The 26,129-nt window shown below is 42.7% G+C and overlaps 1 protein-coding gene across 1 annotated transcript; it reads right to left on the reverse strand.

Moving 5' to 3' along the window:
* Nucleotides 1-279: 279 nt before the first annotated feature.
* FGF3 (fibroblast growth factor 3) lies at nucleotides 280-5,944 on the reverse strand. Its single transcript, XM_065686102.1, has 3 exons — nucleotides 5,704-5,944; nucleotides 3,792-3,895; nucleotides 280-812 (listed from the first exon to the last, which is right to left on the reverse strand). The coding sequence occupies exons 1-3, from the start codon at nucleotides 5,942-5,944 to the stop codon at nucleotides 480-482; spliced, it is 678 nt and encodes a 225-aa protein (XP_065542174.1). The 3' UTR covers nucleotides 280-479.
* Nucleotides 5,945-26,129: the final 20,185 nt, after the last annotated feature.

Raw genomic sequence — 26,129 nt, forward strand, 5'->3', positions numbered from 1 at the left:
CTGTATTCCATAAAAACAGGAATGTAGCCTTTTATGAGGATCTGCTAAAACAGCCATGAAAGTGATATATCCTCTCTGTGGACACAAAATCGGTAAGTGTAAAACACCCATATGCTCTAGGAGGACAGGGTCACTAAGATAATACCCTCTGGAAAGTTAGAATGAAAATACTAGTAATGAAAATAGTTTTGTTGGAATTTTTTTTTTTTAGAAAAGAAAATGTGAAAGTCATAGACAAAATTATTACATCCAACTAATATACATTTGAATATGCCTTAGTTTATCTCATATCTCTTTTACCACAGATAATAATTCTACAATAGCTAAAAGTAAGTGATGTGACTGTCAGTTATATTATACAGTGCATAAAAACTGTCTGTGTTAATGCCTGTCATAAAATCATAGCTGTTAGGTTTTTAGTAGTGTTTTTGAAGACTCTCAGTCATTTCCAGCCCCCATAGAGGATTCCTCCACCCCCATCAGCGTCCTCTCCTTCTTCGCTGGTTCCTGTTTGGGGGCTTCAGGAGACTCTCTCGATACTTCACGTTTGTGTGGAACAGTCGGACCATCTCATGGTCTTTGTTATCCAATACTCTGGGCAGAAAGAGAGAGGACTTCTGTGTTCTGCGGGTTTTAAAGCCCCTTCTGGGTCGTCCTTTCCCATTGATTGAGACATACCAGAGTCTCTCTGCACTGGCTTTGCGCTTAGTGCCTGCTCTGTTAGGTACAGTTCGGTAGAGACGGGATGCATAAGTGTTGTAACCCAATTCATGGATCCTCTCCACAAACTCACACTCTGCATTATAATTTTCCTGTAAAGAAAACATGACAAAGTTTAAGAAAGACCATATGAGTAACAGATCTCTTCTACCTCCAGAAGAGTGGACTGAAGTCTTAAGCAAGACTCAGTTTTAGGATAAGGACAGCAATATGTGTGATAAGAAAAACTGAGACTTCTTGTACTATGAAAGGTAAGCAGAAGAGAAGCACTGAGACTGATTTGCAGCAAGGCACGCCCTGTCAGCACTGCGAGGATACTCTGTGGATCACAGACAGAAAGTGACCAAAAAACAATGTGAAAACAAAAAATGTTATGTCAACAAGAATCAATACTCTGCTGATTGATTGTTCTGCTGTAAATGTGTTAGTTTTGTGCTTACTGATCTAAATATGCCTGTGAACCTGACGGATGATTGCAGTGCTGCCTATCAACCTTTGCCATCTATCAAAAAGGTAAAATCCTACAGTTTAATGTAAAATCTGTTTCTTCAATTGGTCTATTAATAGTTAGATACACCTGTAGTCTATTACACCCAGTTTGTTATGGATACTTGAGCAGTGAAAAAACATCTTTATGAAGCTTCTTTGTTTGCTTAAGCATGACAAAATGAAAGCACACCCTGCCCACCAGTGTGTTACTCCAAAATGCTAGGCTGCTCCTTTACCATAAACCCTGAGGGAGAATATGTGCCCATCGTGGATGCTAAATTTTACATGAGCTGTCAAAATCTCCTACTTTTCATCTCAACTGAGAGAAAACTGTGCAAAAGCCTGGCATGAGGACTCCTTCCTCCTCCCTGAGAGCAGCAGGAACAGAGCAAGTAAAGGACCTCCCACACTGTGCATGTTTTCGTAACTAAAATCATCTTTGCTATACCTGTGTGATGAGGATTTCAGTATCTAACATGTAAGGCCCTGAGGAAGGGGTGAACTGGTACGCTGGTCTTCACTGAGGTTTTCTTATTTCACATCTCCTTTGTGGAGGACATGGGAAGGGCACAGGTAGCCAAGCTGCGGCTTGAAAAGCCATAGGCTCCACTAACAACATGTCTTTAATGCTGTTCAGTCACCACAATGCTGATAGGCGTTTAATAAGGTTTTAAAATACTCTACACGTCTCAGCTTCACAGCTGTAAAATGGAAGTGCCCTTCCTCACAAGGACAAGGGTTTCCGATGCTGTGGTGCTGGAGCACACGCAGCTACCAGATGTAGGTAGATTTGTTCTGCTGCCTCAGTTCTGGTTGTCAAGGGTTTACCACAGAGGATAAACCTAGAGGATTATCACAAATCTGCTAAGGATACAAACAAATTCTGCAGGCTCAACAAATTCATTTTATTGACACGGGAAAATTGGTGAGCCAAGGAATAGCAGAGTTATTCCAATACTGTTTTTCTGGGAAGAAAAAAGAAAAGAGAAAAAAGAAAAAAGTTGGAAATAGGTTTTCCTGGATTATCCCTGCAGCTCTGAAACACAAATCTGAAACAGTCTCTCACAGACTTGAGCTGGAACAGCAAAAATTATCCTTTTTTAGTTGTTCAGAAACCTTTTGTGGTGGATATTCTTTGACATGTGACAGCTGAACAAACTTCAGGATGGCCTGATGCTCCTCACACTAGAAAGGGAAGTCTAGGAGAAGAGGGTTCTCTGGGCTATCCTATTCTAAGATTCTCTGGGCTATACTGCTCTAGGAGAGCAGCTTTTTATTCAGAATTTTTATTCTTGTTTTAGTTAAGTTTAATTCATTTGGAGGAAAAACAAGAAGAAAGAAAGATGAGAAAGAATTTGAAAATTAATCCTTCCCATTAATTTCTTTGGGGCAACACTGGCTCTCAGCTAATGGAGCAACCTCCATCAAAAAAGGCGCCCGCTTTAATCAGAATACTAACTGGAAGCATAGAAGTAGCCAGCTTTAGCTCTGGCACAACAGAGCTAGTATGTTCTCATGCCACTTCAGCTGCATTTTCCTTTGCAGAAATTGTTTGTGATCTGCTTTAATCAGTGTGCACCACATGAGCCACATTACAGAAGCTGGGTCGTAAACACTATCTGATCATTCTTAAAAAGGTGGAGTAAAATACATTAAATGAGGAATTAATACATTAAATGAGGAAACTGAATTGACTGTGTTACCACGGTGGCATTCACATGGAAAAAGCTGACATGGCTTGAGGATATATTATGCTGTTCAAGTTGACAGAATCTTATCTAAGGACTAGTTGGAGGAAGCAAATTCTACATAGCCATATTTACCCTCCTCAAATCTGTTTCCATACCATGGGATTCCTGGAGAAACTGCACAGTATGGCTGTTAGACTAGACAGTAGGAGATCACAAGATTGTTAGGGGTGCATTCAAAGACAGTTTAAGAAATTTAGGGAGGTAGATAATGTGTGTAGTATACACACTGACAAATACGTCTTCGTATGTTCCCGAATGCAAGGAAGTCTAAGCTGAAGTGTTTTGTTCTCTGAGGTGAAAAAATTGGCTGGGCTGAAAAGGCAAGGCTGCCACTAATATCAGCAAAGCTTAGATTTTACCTCAAAGATCAGGACAAAAAATTAGGTCAAACGAGTAAAATAAGGTGTTTATTTTCACCTCTATCTTCTTGCATCTTCTCATACTTCTTTTCCTTGCTGTAGCCCTGCCTTTTAGTACCTGTAAATTCTTTCCCTGCCCAGACAAATGTTCTGTGCAAACAAACTCCTATCAGTAGGCTGCTTTCTTGTGAGAGATGCTCATTAACTTATGGATGTTTGTGATCCAACATGTATATCCTCTGCAAGTGCCCAAGATCCACATCAAATACAGGCAAAAAGAAAATAAGAACACAGCTTCTTTCCACTTTAAAAAATACACCAATTTGTTATCCGCAGCAATTCCAGACACAAATCTGCTGCAACATTACTCTTTTTTCTCTAAATGGTTATTTATAACAAATCACTGCTCCCCACTAGGCCCTTTCTTCCCGTAGGAAGTGACAGGCAGACATCAATTTTAAGTACAACTTACTGATGCATAAAGTCTGCCCCTTTTGTTCATGGCCAGGTATCTGCCAGAGAACAACCCCTTGATGGCAACGACTCCAACATCAACAGCAGTTATTTCAAGAATACCTAGAAACAGAAAAAAGTTATGAGATAAGTTGTTGCTCCACCATCATGTGCAAATTCCTGAGATACATTTGAACATCTGCTTACCTGCAGAGTGTGATTTCACAGCTCTTGCTACCTCACATCAAGATCACAGTGCAACCATGAGTTAAACCAGACCATTATTTGAAACAGTATAAACCAACAATGTGGGAATTGCTTGAGACAAACTTGACAATAAATCCTGAGATGTCTGATTGAGATTGAGCTCTTTAAAAAATTAAAAAAGATCTGACACTGAACTAGAGGTTCACTTAATCCTATATGTATATAAAAAAGTTTAAATCCTCTTTAATTCTTCCTAACATAAGAGCTCTTGACTTATTGAAACCAGTCACAAAGCTGCCCATTGCAGGACAAAGCCCTTGCTGAGGTCTCCAGGGGGTAAACCAGAGTGAGTTGGCTGCATTTTGGAATCAGGTATATAATCATGAAAGGAGCTTGTCATTTAAGAGGTCAACATAGCCTTCCAGACAAGGACATTATGACTGTCCAAGCCAAATTAAAAGGAAGGAGAATTTCAGGCCGTCAAAGATGAGGTCTCAAGAACAAGAAAAGCATCACAGGTGAGGTTGGTGCAATACCTGCTGAAGTGTTTATGTCCAGCCAAAGGTGCCACAATGCTGACAGAGGCACAAATGGCCTGGGAGATGTAGCGTTATACACGCAGGGCTCTCTCGCTGGCTTGCTCAGATTCTACTCTCAATTCCCTTAATGACTTTCCCTGAGCGTCTGAAGGCAGGAGGTACCCCCTGCACTCAAACCCATTGCTGTCTATCGGCAGCGATACAGCAAAGCCGACGCCTGTTCCCTCTGCAGAGCTGGATTACTGGCCTGGAAGAGTTGGGGTGGGTTTGGTGCGGGGTGGGTTTGGTACAGCTGTTTTGAATCAGGCTCCGGATTGCTGCCGAAGGATGCTTCCTCCAGGCTTTGATAGTGAGGGGGTTTTTCTCTAGGAAATAGTGGTTTTCCTTTATGGACTTCAGACAGATCCCTGAGGTCTCCCTTATCTCTGTGTGCCATCACCAGGCGGGATTTACGCTTTCTGGGATGGCGGGGCCGGGCTGTACCCTGCGCTCCCCCCGGGGCAGCGGCAGCGCTGATCCTGCTCCCCTCCCTCCCTCCTGCCGCCCTCGCACCAACTCCCTCACTGCCCACGTATCCCGTTTCATCTTAATTACCGCCTATCCGCGGCACATGTCAAAGGGGACAGATGTGATTTAGCCCGTGGAAGCTCAGGCTCCCTGAGGGAGGTAACGGTAGTTTGCTGCCCGTCGGGAGAGAACCGGCTTCCCAGCTGTCCGGGCTTGGGCAGGGCTAGAGTGGGAATCCTCCACTGGGGCGAGGACAAGTGACAGGTCAGGCGGGATGAGGAGGGTAAGGTCCCGGTCCCCATCCCCATCGGAGGGGGGGCTGATTTAGGGATCCCGCTCTGAGCCCCACCGCCGCAGGGCAGCTCCCCACGCCCGGGACAGGGGCAGAGCGAGCTGCCCCGTCGAGCCCGCCAGCCCCCAGGTCCAAGACGAGATCTCCCTGAGCCCGGCGAGGGGAGAGCGAGAAAGCTCTGGCGCTGGGGGTACCCAGGTTCCCTCGCCGAGGAGCCCTGGCGGAGCCACCGCGCGTCCAGCTCCGGCGCCGGGCGGGAGGGGAGGCGGGAGCGGCTTCACCGCCGCCCCGTCCAGCGCTGTCTCCGCCGCCGCCGCAGCAATTGGTCTGAGGGAGAGACCCCCTCCCGGCGACGCGGGATGGCGAAAGGTGTTGGCGGTACTCACTGTAGACGCTGTTTTTCTCCAGGGTGCCGTTGATCCTGCCGCCGGGGTGGATCTGGAGGTGGTACTTGGTGGCACAGTAGAGCTTCCTTCTCCGGGGCGCTCCCCCGAGGTGCTCGTAGACGCCGCCGCGGCCACCAGCATCCCGGCGTTGCCGGGGATGGCTCGGGAGGGCTCCGGTGGCCTTCCCCGGGGCCCACGGCTCCTGCAACAAAGTCAGGAACAAAATCCAAATTATAACCATTGTGGCATGATGGCCGCAGCTCTTAGTCTGCCGGGGAGATGGAGGCTTGGAGCAAATGGCACCAGGGGTCCCATTAAAGCCGTCTTGCTAGCAGCACTCCGAAGTTGCAGAGCACACACTGTTTCGAGCGGCGAAGCATTGGCAAGATTTTATCGGCCCCGAACCGACCCTTTTATCTGTCTCAGATTTACTTAAATCAATAGACATCAGCAAAGGCCACCGAAGAGTCCCAACTGTTTGTATTAGATGGAGCTGCCATGATCAGCCTTCTCCTTGGGTTTCTAGCTAGACAGACGGCATGCAGGAGAGACAGAGAGGCAGGAGGAGGGAGGGGGAGACAGAGAAGAGGGTGACACCCGCTGAATTTCGGCAGAGACTGCGGGGGAAATAGTTGATCGACGGAGCATAGAAATAAAAGCAGCTTCCTGCAACAATAGCCTGATCTGCGACCAACTGATACAAAGCAGAGGAGGCGAAAGGTACCGCTCTCGTGTGAACTCCCAGAGCGCAGCGTGGATAAAATTACACAGCATCGCCTCGACACCCCGCAAGGAGAGGAAGGGGGGTGTGTGGGGTGTGCTAGCCCGAGGAGGGGCGCGGAGCCTCCGCTGGGCACCGCCGCGGCAGCCGCGGTGGGGCTGGGAGGGGGATGCTCGGAGTGAACATCTTCCACCCGCCTCGCTTTGTCCCCCGTGTTGAAAGCAAACAGTTATTAGTAAATCAAACAGCTCACGGTTACAGATACCCATTCTTTAGGGTCTTTTAGTCATTTCTAAATTAAAGCTAAACCCGGAGCGTTATGATATGCAAGAAGCTGGAGCATATCCTTCTCCTTAACTACGGTACTCCTTAGCTCTAGCAGAGCTGCCCCCGCTGCCGCATATCTTCACACCCCTTCCTACGAGTTCCAAAGGTGATGGAGCTGCCTAGGAATAAATAGAAAAGAAGGCAAAAGGTGCAACAGCTCCGGGATTTGCGCTGTTCCCTGTGTGTGCTGCTCAAAGGCGGCTCGTTAATCAGATTTGCATCTGAAACAGGCAGTAGGAGTTTTAGGGAAGTGTTTGGGAGATAATTAGTATTAATGTGCTGGAAGGGCACATAAATACACCTTTGAAGTGAGGATTTAAGCGTTTGACCTTGATCAATGGGAGCTTTTTTTTCCCCCATAATGAGTGAACTTGAAGATACAAAATATTTTTAAAAACATTTTTATGTAGAGCACGAGGAGTTTCTTACACAGCTTTAAAACTAAACAAGAAGCTTTTAGTAGTGGGAAAATTAAGGGATACAACCTTTCCATAACAGGAATTGCAGAAGGACGAAATGACATCGAAAGTTTCTCCCTACTTTAAGCTGTGCTTAATATTTAGTAGTTCTCCAAGGCTAAAAGGCTTTTCATTACACAGTCGCCTGGATTAAAAGGAAGCACATAACTCTTCCTCCCCAAGCATCCCTCTCCGCCACCACCACTCCTTCCTCCCCCTTGTCCTCCCCACAAGTTAAGTCCCAGCCTCTCACGAAGGGTTTGATCTGGGGATGATAAATGTTTGTACAATTAATTCTTTATTGCCGTGCTGCTGCAATACCACTTCCAGGCTGTCTTGCAGTTCCAGTGCATGTAGTAAAAGTAAACCACTGGAAATTCAAATAATTAAAGCACCGTATCTACGGGAAAATACGAGAACAGAAACACGCTGGACCCCAGTCTTGGCGTGTAGCGGGACTCGTTGCTTGCGGTATAAATCCTTCAGTCCTTCCCAAAAGAAACAGCCCTTCTTCCCAAGAATCCCTTGGGAATCGGGTCTTACGGACTCGGACCCTCTGTCGAGCTACAAGGCAAAAGTGGTGGCAGAAAAAATAACTGAACGTGGAAGCCTCCTGGAAGATGCTTTCAGCGGCACGTCGTGAAGGCGAGATAAGACTTAATTACTCTCAGTAATTACAGCCATCTCCTCCAAGGACATATCTGGTCCGAGCAGCTCCCCATGGATGTGCAGCTGACATTTTACAGTTTGGGATTTGCAGGCAATTTTTCATTAAAAACACCCCCAACGCTACAAGACCCTCCCCTCCCCCCCCACCCCCCCCGCAATAATAAACCCCAAAGCTTAGTGGGTGGAAGAGTAGCACATTAATGACTTCTGCTCAAATTGCTTCCATCTTGATCACATCTTCGTAATTAGCACCATCATCTACAAATCTTTCCGCCCTGGGCATCTGACACAGACTTCCCAGCTCTGTGTATTCTGCTTCTTAGGGAGGGCAATACTTAACGGCTCTGCCATTAACGGTTCCCTTTTAAAACGAAACGAATACAACCTCCACGGAAATAGCAAAGAGTTTGTAAGTAGCTCACTTAGTACAACACTGAGTAGCAAGTAACCTGAAGTTGCTGTGCTCGAGCCAGACATCTTTACAATAAAACATAAGCCCACTCTTGTGTTTTCAGTTGTCTGGTGACCATTTTTTTTTTTTTTGCAAACAAAAAGGATCCCTTTGATGTGGTCTCATTCTAACCGGGGTGGGGGGGGGATGTCAGATGTGGGCTTGCTGGAAATATATGTAATTATGCCCCAAAGCTTCTTATAACCCCGAAGTAATAATCACAGGGAGCAGTTTGAGTCTGTTACTTCACATGGAGGGCAAAATGCGCTCTAATATGTAACGTAGTTACAACTACATTAGGATTACAGCCAATAACGAGACATTAAGTGGCTGCCCATGAGTATTTTCGGTGGAACAGCGTTTCTCCTGGGTAGAAGAGGGTATCTGGGACAGATGTTTTTATCCTTACACCATGCACACAGTAAGCACCCGAAGCACTTGTCTTCTTCACTTACATATTCGGGTATGTGAGTCTGAGATCTTCACAGCGCAGCAATACATAGTTCCATTTAAATATTAAGTAAATGGAAACATAAGGGGCTAAAACCCCGCAGACCTCATAAAATTTTGAAGGCCTCCCCCCTTTAAAAACGCTGACTGAGTTTAATCTGTAACAAACATTACACATACACATTGTGTGACGATTCCGCTTGAATTGGGATGGGGTTTCACTCCGCGGTCCGCTGCCCCAGCGCTGATTTACGACCAGCCTGTTACTCTAACGAGAAGGAAGTTGCAATTTGTAGAGCAATAAATAGCCAGGCGGTGGGAGGATCCCCCAGCAGAAAGAAAGGCCCTCCTCCTCCAATTAAAACTCCATCCTAACCCCAAAGTGGGCCGTGGGAAGGGCTCAAAGCAAACACCTCCGTGGCTATTAGGGGTCTGGTTGCAACGTGCTAATGTCATCTCCCGATCGGGGCTCTCCTACCCGGTGCAGCCTGCTCACACCTGCTGGTAGTGGGAAGAGCTTCTAAATTCATTTGATTTTATATAGCTATATCTTGTTTTCTTTGTGGTTTCCTAGCAGGGCTATTCCACACCCTGTGAACAATATAATCTTGTTTAAATGACTTTCCAGACCACACAGCATCACATTACCCGGCTCTACACGTGTGGGCAATGCTGTCTAGTGTGTTGAACACTATTAACTCCCTGAAAGCAGGAGGAAGGGAGAATAGAAGAGGAAAGTTCTAGGAAGTAAATTCATGGCTTTCCAGGTTCAGGATGCTTTCTTGGGTGGAGAAATTAAGATTTAGATCCTTTCAAATGGAAAGAAACAGAAAGAATTCTCTAAAGGCAGTGTTAGACATCTATCAGGCTTATCATTTTCCCCTTTATCCACTTCATACGAAGTGGTTTTCATTTTTACAGGTACTTTTTATGGTTCATGAACAAACAATGTGAGATCTTCAGATTACATATTATATGCTATAGTGCACTTAATAAATTAGTTTAGAATTCTTAAGCTTCTGAATTTAGGTTAAAAGCATGTGTGATTTTAACTGATACTGGTATTAACATCTGCTAATTTAGCTGTTGTATGTATTTTACAGTATCTATTTTTATTATCTAAAAGAAATCTGGAGAAGGGCTTTGGACAAGGGCCTGCAGGGACAGAACAAGGGTGAATGGCTTTAACCTGGCAGAGGGGAGACTCAGATGAGATCTTAGGAGAAAGTTCTTCCCTGTGAGGGTGGTGAGGCCCTGGCACAGGTTGCCCAGAGAAGCTGTGGCTGCCCCATCCCTGGCAGTGTTCAAGGCCAGGCTGGACAAGGCTTGGAGCAACCTGGTCCCTGGTTTAGTGGAAGGCATCCCTGCCCATGTCAGGAGGTTGGAACTGGATGAGCTTTAAGGTTCCTTCCAACCCAAACCAGTCTGGCATTCTATGATTCTATTATACTGACATCATTGTGTGAATGGGTAAGTTCCTTACTCCAGGAAATTCCTACTAAAATTGGCAAGAGTTTCATTTGCTGAGGACTGAGGAATTAATCCTTCATTCAAAGTCCAATGAATTCACCAAGAACCCTTTTTTTAAATTATGAAGTTGAATCAGTCACAATCTTTTTACTAGAAAAATTATTTTTCCTTTGTTCTCAGATAATCTAATGGTTTATTAGGAATAAAATGTTCAAAACAATGAATGCAGCAGCATGAAACAGAAATTGTTTGTATTTTTCTCCTCTGTTGCTTACTCCTTTTCAATACAAAAAACAAAGGGGACAGTAGAAGAAATGCAATGCAACCAAAAACTTTGTAATGGTGGTGTTTAGATGGCTTGTAAAGATTTGTGTCAGGCTGAATCTGTGCTACACCAGGGATATTCATGGAATCATAGAATAAACAAGGTTGGAAAAGACTTAAGATCAAAAGTGGCCACGGACACCACTAAACCATGGCACTAAGAGCCTCGTCTACACAGTTTGTGAGCACTTTGAGGGATGGTGACTCCACCACTGCCCTGCGCAGCCTGTTCCAATGCCTGAACACCCTTTGGGGAAGGAATTGTTCCTAATATCCAGTCTAAACCTTCCCTGGTGCAGCTTGAGGCTGTTTTCTCTTGTCCTGTCACTTGTTACTTGGGAGCAGAGAGCAGCCACCTCCTGGCTCCATCCTCCTTTCAGGCAGTTGTAGAGAGCAGTAAGGTCTTCCCTGAGCCTTTTATTCTCCAGACTAAACCCCCATAGTTCCCTCAGCCGTTCCTCATCACACTTGTGCTCCAGGTCCTTCACCAGCTCTATTGGCCCTTCTCTGGACCCACTCCAGCACCCTAATTCAGACCAATACAGAGCTGTAAAGTGCAGCCATTGAAATAACTAACCATGAGGGAGATGGGGATGTCTAGAAGAGAAGCAAGGGAGTGTAAAAACAAAAGAAATAGGATATGTTGATAACTTGTTGATAATTTGCTCACCCATTTCACATCTTTGATATCTCAATCATCACTTGAAAACCTGAGCATTGGGGAAAAAACTTTTCTCCTTTATGCTACTCCTCAGCATGTGTTTTTGAAATCAGCTTCAAAGCATTTCTGTAGATTTACAGAGAAGCGTGGTGTACCTGAGAGGAATATCTGGACCATATCCCTGATGGAATTGCACTCCAAGATGTGCTATTCAGAGAAATCTCCTACTGCTTTTAGAGTCTATCCCCTGGTTCCTTTCACAATCAGAGGCTCGTTATGATCTCACTCAGCCCTGCAAATCTTTGGGAGTTGGGTTACCTGAAGATAAAAGATCTCTCTTTCTCCAGGCTGGAGTTGGATCAGCACTTTGCAAAATCGGACGACAGGCAGAAGGGTCAGGCCTAGATCTGGGCATGGGGCTGCCCAAGCACCAGGATCAAAACACAAAGGATCTGCTTCAGGGAAATGCCACGTGCATGAGCATATGTCCCTGGAATTAAAAACCTAGTGCCAGGAATTATCCCCTCCATAAAATGAAGATTGAGAAGACTAGTAATTGTTGCACTTGAACTTTTCTGCTTTTAGGGAAGACCACTTTAGATCAAGGTTTGAACCATATGGCAGGGCATCACCCCGAAAAATCTCATTCATAGTTATATGTTGTCCTAAAGGTGGTCATGATGCAAAGTATGTTGAAGTTCCACCGAGATGAAGGCTGAGAGAGCTAGACTTCTTCAGCCTGGAGAAGAAAAGCCTCCAGGGAGACTTTAAAGCAGCTTCCAGTGCCTAAAGGGGCCCACAAGAAATCTGGAGGGGGGCTTTTGGCAGGGGCCTATGGGGAATGGCTTTAACCTGACAGATGAGATCTCAGGAAGAAGTTCTTCCCTGTGAGGGTGAAAAGGTGTCCCTGAAGAATCTTAGAAGGAAGGTGTAGACATAATCTGTGATTGATGAGAATACAGAAGTGGTTTGAGGATTGCATGTCACAAGGCTGGGATTGCAAAACCACAGTGGAAGCACTCTAACTTCATCCTAAATACTTGTAGCCTCTAGTTTAAATTAGTAATTATTAACACAAATAGAATATTTTCCCACTGAATGGGGCTTTTTGGTGGCAAAGAGGTATACTGGGGTCGAGAAAACAAGTCAGGGCCATATTCTTTCCTGGTCTTTACATTGCACAGCTGCAACACTGCTGAATGCTGTAACTCAGTCCTCAGTGCTTACATACCACGTTTCAGGTGATGCCTGAGCTCATGGTGTGCGCAGAAGGGGTCAGGTAAGCATAAGGTCTGGGGAATCAGGGTATCACCAACATCTACAGCCAAATTCCACTGTGCTGGAAGACACAGGTGAGTTTGCAGTGGGTATTTTTCTTATTAATACTGTGGCAGCCTTCACCTTTTCCTTAAAAATTAGTAACATAAGCTCATAAACTCAGAATAACAAAATCAAGAGCTAATGACCAATATTATTTTATCCACCTCTAAATCTTATTGCATATCTCACTCCACTTCACTGTTCTCTTTCAGAGATTTTCCTTGCTGGGTAATTGTCGTGGTTTAAACCCAACCATAAACCTCGTTCACTCACTCCCCCCCTTCTTGCCCTCCCCCTGCTCCTGGAGGGACGGAGAGGAGAATTGAAAAGAATGCAACTCCCACGGGTTGAGATAAGAACAGTTTAGTAACTAAGGCATAACACAAATCACTACTGCTACCAGCAATAATAATAATAATAATGATAAAGGAAATAACAAGGGAAGAGAATACAACACCTCAGCACCAGCCAACAGATAACTCGCCTCACTTCCCCCAGCCGAGTACTGACCGATACCTTGTCCAACCCTGCAGTCCTCCCAGCCCCTCCAGGTAACTCCCCGTTACATCCTGGGCATGACGTGCTGTGGTATGGAATACCTCTTTGGCTAGTTTGGGTCAGGTGTCCTGTCTCTGCTTCCTCCCAGCTTCCCTCCTCCCTGGCAGAGCATGAGGCTCAGAAAGTCCTTGGCCAGACCAAACATTTGAGCAGCAACTGAAAACATCAGCGATATCAGCAGTGTTCCCAGGTCAAAAGATCAAAGCACTGCACTGTACTAGCTCCTAAGAAGGAGAAAAATGACTGCTGCTGCTGAACCCAGGACAGTAATGAAATCTGTTCTTGCTCTGCTTGAGGTGTCTGACTATTAAGCACAGGTGATTAACTTTTTCTTCACACGCAAATACTCCCAGCATAGGTGAAGTGCATCCCATAGATGTGGCTTGTTGGATATATTTACTAAGACCTTCTTTTAGGTGTATGTATATGGACCAGATTTTTTCCTTCAGCTCATTTTAAAAGTATTGATGACCTCGCAGAATTGGTTCCTTAGTGAATTACAGGAAGCTAGGTACTTATTTCATAGAGTCACAGACTGATTTGTGTTGGAAGGGACATTAAAGCTCATTCAGTTCCAAGATCCTGCCAGGGGTAGGGACACCTTCCACTAGACCAGGTTGCTCCAAGCCCCGTCCAACCTGGCCTTGAACACTGACAGGGATGGGGCAGCCACAGCTTCTTTGGGTAACCTGTGCCAGGGCCTCAGCACCCTCACAGGGAAGAACTTCTGCCTAAGATCTCATCTCAATATCCCCTCTGTCAGGATGAATTCGTTCCCCCTTGCTCTGTCCCTACAGGCCCTTGTCCAAAGACTCTCTCCAGCTTTCTTGTAGCCCCTTTAGGCACTGAGAGCTACTCTAAGGTCTTCCCTGAGTCTTCTCTTCTCCAGGCTGAGCAAGCCCAGTTCTCTCAGCCTCTCTGCAGAGCAGAGCTGCTCCAGCCCTCGCAGTATCTCCATGGCCTCCTCTGGACTCGCTACAACAGCTCCACATCTCTCTTGGGTTGCTGCCCGAGAGCTGGATGCAGGACTGCAGGGGGGAGCTCCCCACAGTGCAGCAAAAGGGGAGAATCCCCTTCCTTGACCTGCTGCTCATGCTTTGGGGATGCAGCCCAGCACACTGGCCTACAAACACACCCTGCTGGGACATGGTGAAATTCTCACCAACCAATGTCCCCAATATCTTGATGTATGAGACCTGTTTTTCCCAAATCTGCTCCTTGCTACCATGAATCATTTCTAGGTAATCCAGTAATTTGCTTTAATAAGCTCTAAGTGAAAATTTCCAGAGCTGTTCCTGTATCATTTCTCACAAACTGTGTATAGAATATTGAGTCCAAATCGACTCCTTCAGCCAATTCTGGTTCAGTTTTTGGTTCATAGGCTGCCAAGACTCTAACTTGACCACAGCAGCAGTCTGCAGAGTCAAGAAAATCAGACCCTATTCTGGATGTTCTTATTTCAGTTGTTTTCGGGATTGATGGCTCTTACTTCAGGACTACACTGAGGAAGAAATCAAACTCTGATCATTTCACAGCCCCAAACTGCAGGACAATCTGAATAACACTACTGGAACCCCACAGGTCTCTGGAAACTTTCAGGTTTGTTGCCTCTCTGGTACTTCATCATTATGAACAAGGGTGGATTTTAATATGAAGAAGTTGTATCCCTTATGCAAGCTCCAGGGCACCATTATCTATCTCAGAAGCATCTTCTTTATTCAAATATAGAGGATGTTACCTGGAGTTGTGCTCCAGCTACATTGAAATGCAGTGTTGTTCCTTGAATACTGATCTCTGTATCAGACCTCACAAGGGAATCCAGGAATGCTTTTCAAAGACACTTCTTCAGATAAATTAGAAGTTGCTAGAAGATGCACAGTTCCTCTTCTACTTCCCACTCTCCCCACCATGCACGACTCATCTAGGGATAACAAATCTACCCTGTGCTTGAAAAATCTTGCCCTTGATCTCAAAATGACCCCTTTTCTTTTAACTGACCATTTGGTTGTTTCCCCACTCTGCACTGGAAGTAATCTCAGTGTGGAGCAGAAGTTTAGAGACTTATTCACTCACTAGTTGTACCATTTCCCCTCATGGAAGTGAAAATAGACATATAGTTTTCAGTTTCCTAACCAATCCAGTCTGACCCAATCCAGCCTAGACATTACATATCCAAAATACACTAATTCTTGGGTAAGAGAAAAACCAAAAGTAGCACGCAAAAGCAAGAGAGCCTCCTCTGCTCCCTGTGTGCCCTTGCCTTATCCCGCTCAGAAGGAAGAAAGCTCTGCCCAGCAAGGCTTGAACCCATTCTCACGCTCTATTACCACCTCAGACTCAGCTATTTGGCTACTGTGGAAACAGGAGGGTTGGTCAGACCATGCCTTTCCCCACCTCGCTTCTCCACTGCCTTTTGGTAGGGTGTATGTCACAGCAAGTGTCCTCTTCTCCAGAGAACCATGCTGGGGCCTCCTCCTAGGATAAAGATGGTCATTTCCTAAAGGGCTGGATGCAACCCATGTCTCTAAGCATCCTTCACTAGTTAAGGAATAGGACCATCTGTTTCTAACTGAAACCAAGACATTCTTTGCACAATCACATTTGGAAGATAGTGATTGCTGGGAGTGATCTACAGCAGATGGCGATTCATAGAACTCCTCCCAAATTAATTGGTGAATGTCAGTCAAATACCTGGATGAAAATGGGTTTAAACTTGAAAAGGAGAAGTTCAGATTAGATTTTAGGCAGAAGTTCTTCCCTGTGAGGGTGCTGAGGCGCTGGCACAGGTTGCCCAGAGAAGCTGTGGCTGCCCCATCCTTGGCAGTGTTCAAGGCCAGGTTGGACAGGGTTTGGAGCAACCTGGTCTAGTGGAAGGTGTCCCTGCCCATGGCAGGAGGTTGGAACTGAATGAGCTTTGAGGTTCCTTCCAACCCAAACCAGTCTGGGATTCTATGATTCTAAAAGAGGACAGTGGGTGTCATAATCACCTGAATTTGATGGAAATAGAATGCAAACAGTTACAAATAACTGACTATTTGTTTTTGTCTTAAGTTTTGAATTTTTAGAGACACAATGTTTTTCAGGTCACTCATTAAAATCTAATCTGCGCTTAGAAAGAAGGACACCCACCTCTGAACAGACACACTGATACACCTGCATCCCCTAACAAATGTAATGCCTGAACATGCAAACTCTTTGTCATGAAAGTAATCTTTTTTCATGTGAGCAACCCCATAGGACTATTCATGCAATGGAGAATTACTCACACGAGTAAAACTTTGCAGGATAAGGTCCTGGATCTAACAACAGCATTTTAATTACAGAAAACCCCCAAGCAAAGTGTACAAAAGAGTTTTTTTTTCTGGACAATAACAAAGGTTATTAGCCTGTTCTTTTTTCCCTCCCTTCTTGCTCTTTGGTTTAAAAGGAGGCACCAATAATCCAAACCAAATAAAACTGACCTTTGAACCTTTTTTGCTGTACTTTTTCTCATGCCATGATTTCTTTAGTCTGTTAGTGATCTGAAGGCTTGTTCTGGGCTGCAGCCACTTTCCCAGACAGGACTGCCTTTCGTCCCCTGACAAATCACTGCTGAGCCCCTTTTGTCCTGCACCACTTTGATCTCACCTGCCTGTCAGGCAAAAAAGAACTCCCGTACAGTCAGAATGCATTGCAAACAAATTGGCAACCATTTCGTTCCCGTACACCATTTCAGCAAAGATCAAGATAAAGATAGAGAATTTTTAACCCTTTTATTAACCTGGAGGTCTGAGAAGGAGAGCTCAGTTATGGTGGAGTGATAATTTCTTTAGGAATTGGAGGATTAACACCCCCTTTTCCCCCCAGAAAAATACAACAAACCTCTGCAGATCATAATTGCATGGCATCTTAGCTCTCAGATACAAAGGAGTCATTGCACAGTGGGCAGCGCTAGGTGCAGGTACAAGCTTTGTAGAAGATCGATTCCTTTTAATTGCACAGCTGCTTAAGCAGAAACTGAAGAAACATAATAGGTATTCTCCAATGTGAATGAAATTAATCCTATTGTAAATAACCATTGGAGTATTTAATGAACCATCTGAATCCTTTCCAAAAGACAAACTTGGCCAGAAGTGAGTTTAATATATGTAATTTTAAATTTTTTAATTAATTTTTTTGTTTTTTTTTTTACATTTTACAGTTCTTCAGCACATGCAGTTTAGAAAAGGCACTATTGAGCTATTATACAGTGATTTCACATTTGGCTATGACTTCCCAAATGCATGTATTTCACTGGGATATTAAAGGTATCCATTTTTTTCTTAGGGCAGTTACAATGCAGCTACTAGGCTGGTCCTGCTCCCATAGAGTTGTGTCTGTTATTTTAAAAACAAAACTCCATTTTTTTTGCAGACCTTTGCTGAACTTCAGATGAGCAAAATCATGGGTGTATTTCATCTGTTTCCCATTTATCTGCTCCCAACAATTACCACGTGCCAGCATCCTGACCTCTTTCTCCAGTAGCAGCCCTGTTTACCCAATAGTCTGCTTTCTATCAAAACCCTCCACACCTTTATATGAGCTCCAAATGCACTGACAAAACATTAAATACTCAGAGAAGGAAAATATTTAACACATCCCTCTCTTCTATTTAAAAGATTAAAGAAGCAGCATAGACTTTTGGAGAAGATAAAGCTAGAGCAGTGATGAGAAGAAGAAAGTGCATTCAAACCTGCTGTCAGACATACACATTAATGAACCAGGAGCATAATGCACAAAAGAAATAGTTAAATTCCATTTTTTAGATAAAACTTGAAAGCTGCCACACTTTCCCCATGGAAACAATTGCAATTGTTTTACTGATTTCAAGATACTCATGCATATTTATTTGGTTTAGAGGGGTAAGCTTTTCTTTCAAGTGTTACCCCATTAATTCCTTCACAAGAAGAGTCCTTTATTTATCATACAAATGCATATTCTCTGAAACTTAATGGACAGAAGCTGTGTAAGGGCTTGTTATAAATGCTGAAAGGAAGTTATTACCAAATTGTTTGGTTCATTGTTCTGATGGATGCTGTAATAATGTAATAATCTATTAATAATAGAGGTTAAAATGCTATTAACACTTTTTTTTTTTTTTTTTTTGCTTCTTAACATTGAAGCATTAAGGATTTTGTTTTTAAACTGAGCTAAGTACACCCTCATATTCAGAAATCCTAACCCCCAAAGCATGAGAGCAGAATCTCTGTATCAGCTGGTTTTGCTGAGTTGGAAGAAGTTGTTGGTTTGTGTTTTCCATGTAGGACACATTCCCATCAGAATTTCCTTCAATATGGTGTATGAAGATGGCCTTGTCACAGCGGAAGAGTTGAACAGTCTCTCCTGATCATACATCACGTCTTTGAGATGGAAAATGCCTTCTTTGACTTGAAACTGGACTGACTTTTTGTATTTTCACCTCTCTTTGCTTCTCAACTTCAAATTTCAAGTCTTTTTCAGAAAACACTGGACTATGGCACACTTCTGACACTGAGATATCTGGGAAGAACTGTCAGAAAGTGTACTCTGCTCATGGTTGCAACACTAAAGCTACTGTCAAAACCTGAGGACTAAAAAATGACGGGAGGCTCTGTCATTCCCAAACAAGATCAAGTGCTCTTCTTCAAAAGGATCTCTTCCACCTGGTCTTGCAGGTCTACTTCAAGGACATTTCGTGACCATCTGCCTTTTGGAGATGCTCAGTATGAGCTTAGCCATCAAGAAAATGTTTGAGACTTCTTTGCTATTTCTATAAAGCCCAATGTTGTCCTAACAGCTGTCCAGTAATGAATCCTAAATCACATAGTTTTTAACAGGAAAGTGTCTGTAATGAAAATCAGTAAGTTTGGAGTAGGGTAATTTCCCAGGAATTTCGTGGGTTTCTTTTGACCTTATGTACAGCTTGGCCAGATCATCTAAACTAGCTGTGAGAAGAATTAGACCTAATGAAAATTCTGATGATGTTACATGTGGTGACACCACTGCTGCTAACCCAAGCACAACTGCACTGGGGCAGGCACAGTTAGGAGAGATAACAATTATAATATTGTAAAGCTATCTTTACTACAACTGAGAATACAACTGCACCTACTGCAAGGAGATGTTGCCAGTGAGAAGTTCCATTACCATACTGGTCTCCAGATATCTTTATGGTTATCTTTTTCAGCCAGTATACATTAGAATCTTTCCCAGATGGTCTTTTAATCATGAAGGGAAATCACAGCTTGTATCTGACCCAGTGTGTGGAGAAGTTAGTCCCAAGTTACCGATTCTATCAATACTTCTGACTGGAGTTCTTCTCCATGGAACTCTACATACCACTTTTAAGCTGGCTTTTAAAGTTCTACCCCCTGCTTTTTTCCTTTTTTAACCTGTTCCCATCAGCTATTTAAGGTGCACTCCTTTTTTCTTTTTGAGCCTGATTATTTATAATTAGCATTTTCTGCCCACATGCAATTGTGCTCCAAACTCTTTCACACTGGGTTAATTCACTGACTTTAAAATCTATTAATTGACATCCAGAGGGGAAAAAAGTAAACATGCTTTTAAAGATGGCATGAATGGTTGACTCAAGATTAGGTCCAGACTCTTTTAGTCCCTGATTTTAAGGGAAGGCTGCAGTCTTCAAAACTCAATTGTCTTCAAAGCTCCAAAAAGAAATGGAATGATCAGGGGTCAGACTCAAGAGCATCCCTTGTGTGCTGGGGTTAACATTACCTAAGTACTTTAAATGATCACTAATTAGTGCTTTCAATGGGCACTCTGAGGACCACAGGGCTGAAATATCTTATTTGGGAATGAACTATTATGTAAGGCAGTCTAGATCAACTCTCTATTACAATCTGAAACAAGAGAAAGATCCTCAAGGAGCCACAAAACCATTCCCAGTTGCCCTCTTCTGTTATTCCCAGGTTAAGATGCCCACAGGACTCTTGCCTGTATATACAAGTGTATATTAATTAAATACAGTTTTTAATACAGCCCTGCTTGTCTGGAATCAGGAACACAAGTGTGCCCCTTGGTATTGGGAGACTGGGTAGCACAAAGAGTTTTTTTGCTGACCTTTTCAGCTGCAACTTGAAAAAAATTCTTCAAATGTCCTGAAAAGTAACAGCAAAACAATCTATAAATATGTATTTCATAGCTGAGTTGAATTCAGTAGAGTTAGAGTTTACTACCAACAAATGTGTTTGGACAAAGGAGGAGTATCTAACAGCAGCAAATTATAATGTTCTGGGCCTATTCACTACAAGAAAGACATTGAGGTGCTGGAGCTGCACCAGAGAAGACCAATAGAGCTGGTGAAGGGCCTGGAGCACAAGTGTGATGAGGAACAGCTGAGGGAACTGGGGGGTTTAGTCTGGAGAAGAAAAGGCTCAGGGGGGACCTTATTGCTCCCTACAACTACCTGAAAGGAGGATGGAACCAGGAGGTGGCTGGTATCTGCTCCCAAGGAACAAGTGACAGGACAAGAGGAAATGGCCTTTAACTGTGCCAGGGGAGGTGTAGACTGGAGATTAGGTACAGTTTCTTCCCCAGAGGGTGTTCAGGCATTGGAACAGGCTGCCCAGGGCAGTGGTGGAGTCACCGTCCCTGGAAGTGTTCACACACTATGCAGAAGAGGCCTTTAGTGCCATGGTTTAGTGGTGTCCTTTGCAGGGCTTGAGAACAGTTGGACTTGGTGATCTTAAAGCTCTTGTCCTAATCGATTCTATGACTCTATGATTGCCACTTTCTTGAGCTCCAAATCCACAGCCATAAATATTTTTTAGGTGTAACAGGTATACAAAAAAGAATTGTCCAATAAGGACAAGAAAACATACCCTTTTGGCGTACAGGTCCAGTCAATTTCAAGGACTGCCCTTGCAAATACTAAGCATTCTTGATAGAGGTTTTATAAATAACTTGTGAAAAAATGCAGTTTTCATGAAATATGGGAATAATGAGTAGACACACAGTGAGGGATCTGCTACAGAAAACCTGAAGATTGGCAGAGGGGCAGCAGTCATAAAAGCAATAGTTCATAATCACTTGGTTTTGTTTTTTTGGAAAAAGATACTTACTCATTAGTGTAAAGTAGAATGAGGGTATGTAACTGGACATCAATATGTTCCAAACCAGAAAGGGCAAAGCTTTGACCAAAGCCTGCAATACTGCTCAAATATAATTTTCCTTCCTGGCAGCTATCTGTTACATAAACTGTACTGTGTCTTCTTAAAGTGTAGTACAAAACATATGTGATCATTGAAAAAATCATAATCAGAAAAAGGAAATAGGACTGTGACTGTCATAAAGAATGGTAAGATACTCTTTATCCAGAGAAAGGCAAAATTTCTGTTTTTAAAATGATGAAAATGCATGGAAGATGAGATGTTTCTGAATTTATAAAGGCTTAATTCTTTGGGGAAAATAAAAAGATATTTTTTAATTTTTGAATTAAAAAAATTATAAAGACAAAATGGTTTCATTTTTTTCACTGAATACTGAGACTTTGGTTTCTGTTTATCAACAAAATTGTATGTCCTGGAAAAATTTTGACTAGAAATACTGAAAATCATAACACAATCAAAAACTTTGTAAAGTTCTGCTGCAGCTTCTTAGTCTGTGCCAGAAATCCATTTCACGTGCTTTACAGCATTTTGATAGTAAGAGCTTAGTTGTTAAGCCTCAAATATAAATAAAATCTTCCTAACCTATCTTTTCTGCCAGGAGTTTGTTTTAGATTCTAATACTTACACTGCAGCCATTAGAGCACTGATTTTTGATGTTTCCAGCGCTGGGTTTTGTGTTGATTTTTTTTTTTTTGTTTTGTTTTGTTTTTTTCTTCTTCTAATTGAGGAAAATGGCTTTGAAGATGCTACCACTCTCCTATAGGTCTGACTCAGCGGAGTCCCAGTATACAACAGAAAATGAATCCTGCAGAAATATCACCTCTAAGGTTGATGTAAAGTATAGCAACAAACTTGGAATACCTCGTATTTGATAATATAGAGTCATAGAATCCCAGACTGATTTGGGTTGAAAGGGACCTTAAAACTCATCCAGTGTCAACCCCCTGCCACAGGCAGGGACACCTTCCACCAGACCTGGCTGCTCCAAGCCCTGTCCACCCTGGCCTTAGACCCAGCCTTGGTATTTTCAAATTAAAGGATCATTTAGAAATATATTAGAAAAATATAAAAATTACTCTAGTCATTGCTACTGCCAGAAAACCTCTTTCCAAACAGGAAAAAATACTGTTCCTCCTTGTGGCATTACCTGAGAAACTAGTGGTTGGCCTTTGTGTTGAGCATTAGCTGGCAGGGACACAGATATGAAGTGGGTTTACTTTGGGGGTTTTGTTGGGGTTAGTTTTTCAGGGCATTGTGTTTTATCACACTGTTTTCATGGGTGAAATAGCTTCACTGAGTGTGACCAGGTGCTGCAGGGGCACAGCTCACACAGTACTGAGCTGGCACTCTGGAAACCCTCTATTATGCCCCATTCTGTAGCCTGGCCACAAGAAACAAGGAATTTCTGGAAAGTTAAAGCAGGCATCATTTATAATTGAAACAACTTAATGCTTAGGTCAGATCTGAAGGATCTTTAATGTAAGAAATCATGAAATAAAGAGATTAAAGCAATTGCTGGAACATAGAATTTCAAAAGCCTATCACTCAAATGGAAATGCATGTTGGCCACACTGGTAGAAGTCAAACCGTGCATCGACAGTGATCAATAGCTGGTCCAGGTTGCCCTTGTTCTTCATCAATCTTGTACTTTTCTGGTTCTGGTTGCTACAGTTTAATGCTCAGTTCTATAAAACTCTCACATTCAGTGGTAGTTAAATGGTCAAATTATTTAGCTGTAAAGCTGGACCCTGGATCAAGCTCTTTCCTTCTATATCCTTCTATGGATGTTCAAAATGAAGTTTGTCTAGACAGAATAGAACAGAATTCCATCATGAAAAGAAGCTTGTTGAGTTTTTTATGTTGGAAGAGGCAATGCCCCCTGTCTTTCACCTCTAGCGACTAGATTCTGCAAGTCTAATCCATGCAGAAACGTTTAGTTTACATTTTTCAATCAATAAGCACTGAAATGTAATGTATAATCTACTCTGGGGTGCAATCCAATCAGTGTTAGTGTATCGTTGAAGAGGGGACCAGAAATGTGAAAATAATAAGAAATTGAGAACAATTAAACTATCTTCATTGCCCACTCATGGAAGTAGGAACAGTGTTATACAAATTCTTTATTATTCTGATGTGGAAACAGGAAGGGTTCTAAGCCTGTGTGACTCTGGGAGACAAGAAGCCCTCTCAGGGCAGACCGCGGCAAAGGTGCAGGGCTTGCATCCTTGCTGCTGCCAGCCTCACCTCTAGCCCAGGCACAGACAGGGGAAGGCTTTTCGCATCTGTAATGATCAGGACCTGCTGCCTGTTCTCAAGTGAATCCAGGGTGATATCAACTGGGTTATAGATAGGAAACTAAGATGTGAATTGACTTGTCTGTATTATACAAAGAAGCATGTGGCAGAAGGTAGATCAGAGTTGGGGTCTTCCATGACCCCAAATGACAATGTAAAAGCCAGCTCACTCCTGCTTGTTAGGCTCCCGTATGTTGCACTGTTAAATTCTTCTAGCTACAGGTTTAATCTGCTTTGTACTGTCACGCTTCATAATCTGAAGTGTTAGAGCAGGGTATTTCTTACAACTACTAAGAGGAATTATCTAGCAAAATATTCTTATCACTTATTTGATCTTGTTCTGCCCTTGTGGGAAAAATGTGGGGTTTTATTCTAGTTTTCTACATTTCCCGAGAAAGTTAGTAGCAGAGCAAAAGGAGAAACATTCTCCAGAAATCTCTCTGCAATAGATCTTTTAACAAAAGCATTTTAAAAATAAAGGTGAATGATGCTGTGCACATAGTACAGGCTGAGATAGCAGTCACATTGCTTAAATGTGCTCTTTTGAATTTTAATTCACCAGGTAAACCCTCAGAGAGAAATTAAATAGTACTCCTGGGAAAGGATCCTTCTTTCAGCAAGTTTTCTTGGGACTTTCAGGGCCATTAACAAGCCTAATACACTGCATTACCTTTCCAGTCACTTCTTTTCCCTTTGTTGTGATACCTACTTAAAATATCAAAGCCGTGAGAAGTTGAATGAGATATTGAAAACTGAGTAACACAGGTTTTATATGACAATGCTAAATCCCTTCCTCTGTCTTTTTTAATAAATAAAAAGTTCTTTGCCAGCATGACTAGATGAAAAAGAAATAAAAAGTCCCTGGGTGGAACATGAAGGACTGACAAGGTAAAGCCAGATCAGAAAGAAGCCTCCATTAATAAATCAAAGAGGCTAAACAAAGGGCAGAACAGAAAAAGGTATTTTCAGTCCTGTAACCTAGATGTAAACTGTCCTAATTCAGCATTATTTAGCACTCACAAGATTAATTCATAGTAATTCTAACCTGAGGGATGGGGAGAAGCAATATTCCTCCAGTGGTGTCAGGAAAAATGGCAAGCTTAAGAATCAGTGGACAAAATCAACATATTTTTTCCTGAAGACAAGGAATGGGCAAAAAAATTCTTGATATTTCTGATTAAATGTTAATATTTGGTGGTTTGATTTTTTTTTTTTTTTTTTTTTTTTTTTAGTATGCATAGCTATTGGTCTAATAAAGCTAAAGAACGAAATTGGAAAAAAAGAAGTGCAGATGTAGCTCTGAGAGTCCACCTGGATAACTTGTTAGCAATCATTAGACAGAAATAAATCCCTAGAACATGAGCTGGAGGTGACAGGCTCATCACATGTCATTGAACCTAGTCAGCCATGTATTTTTTGAGTTAGCTTTCCATCAGGTCTTTTCCTTTATAACTGTTTTGATCACCAGCGTGACTCAGAATGACATGCAATTGATAAAGATGTAAGAATCTCCTAGTGCAGAGGCAGCTATTAAAACAAATCAGGGAAGGATGTTTGGAAGAACACTATAGCATCCAGCATATATTCCATGCTATGCAGAGGTTTGTGATCCAGCAAATCAATTAACTTTTGCAGTCCTGGTCCAAAAGTTCTCTGCTATCTGTATTCAGCTACCTAACCCTGGGAATTCTTCTAAAAACCAAGGTGAGATTCAATCTTTATAATCCTGTAAAATGAAAACACAGAAGTGAAGATCTGGCAGTCGAAATCCAAGTGTTGCTGATCTAATTTTTAGAAACTAGCATTCAAGTGTCTCATTGCTGTAAACAGAGGTATGCACTTGCAGGGTTTATTTCCAAAGATACAGGTACAAATCTTTGCAAGTGCCTTTTGCTTTATTTATGTGTTCCTTGATTTGACTGGTCTCAATTTGATATTAAAGACAAATCTTCTTTCCTTCATCAATACTCTGCCACATATTTGAAAATAAATATTCTTTTGAACATGCTCATCCGTTCAGACACCCTCTATGGTTCTTCAACAATTAAACTATTTAACCTGTCACTTCAGGGTGGACTTGATGACCCCTAATCCTCAACTGCTCCATAATCTTTTCTTGTTTTGGAAATTGCCTTTAAGAAAGTAACCTAGACATGTCTTTGGTGTGAGTTTGGCTTTTATTTACTGCCGCTTCTGAAAACCTTTGATAAATTAATCTCTCAAATAGAATAGCAATGTGTAATTCATACTCTGATGCCTGTTATTGGAGGAACTGCTATTTACCACTGTGCTACTCCATGGGTTAGAGATTCAGGAAGAAATACAAACAAGGGATCCTCAAGTACATGTTTTCATTTATCTACATGAGGAAGACTTTATGTGTGCTTGGGTAGCAAACCATTTCTTCTATAATAACTTCTATGTACTTACACAGTTCTGTTTCCTGCAGTTTTGCGTCTGTGCATATATAATCCACTCTACTAAGCTTTCAGAAACAGTGCATGCTGGGAAATTTTTTCCTATATAAATGTGCATAATTACAAATCAATATAGCCATTTCAATAACTGCAAGTGTGTGTATGTGTCTGTGTGCA

This window comes from Lathamus discolor, chromosome 6 (genome assembly GCF_037157495.1).
Source record: "Lathamus discolor isolate bLatDis1 chromosome 6, bLatDis1.hap1, whole genome shotgun sequence".
Lineage (NCBI taxonomy): Eukaryota > Metazoa > Chordata > Aves > Psittaciformes > Psittacidae > Lathamus > Lathamus discolor.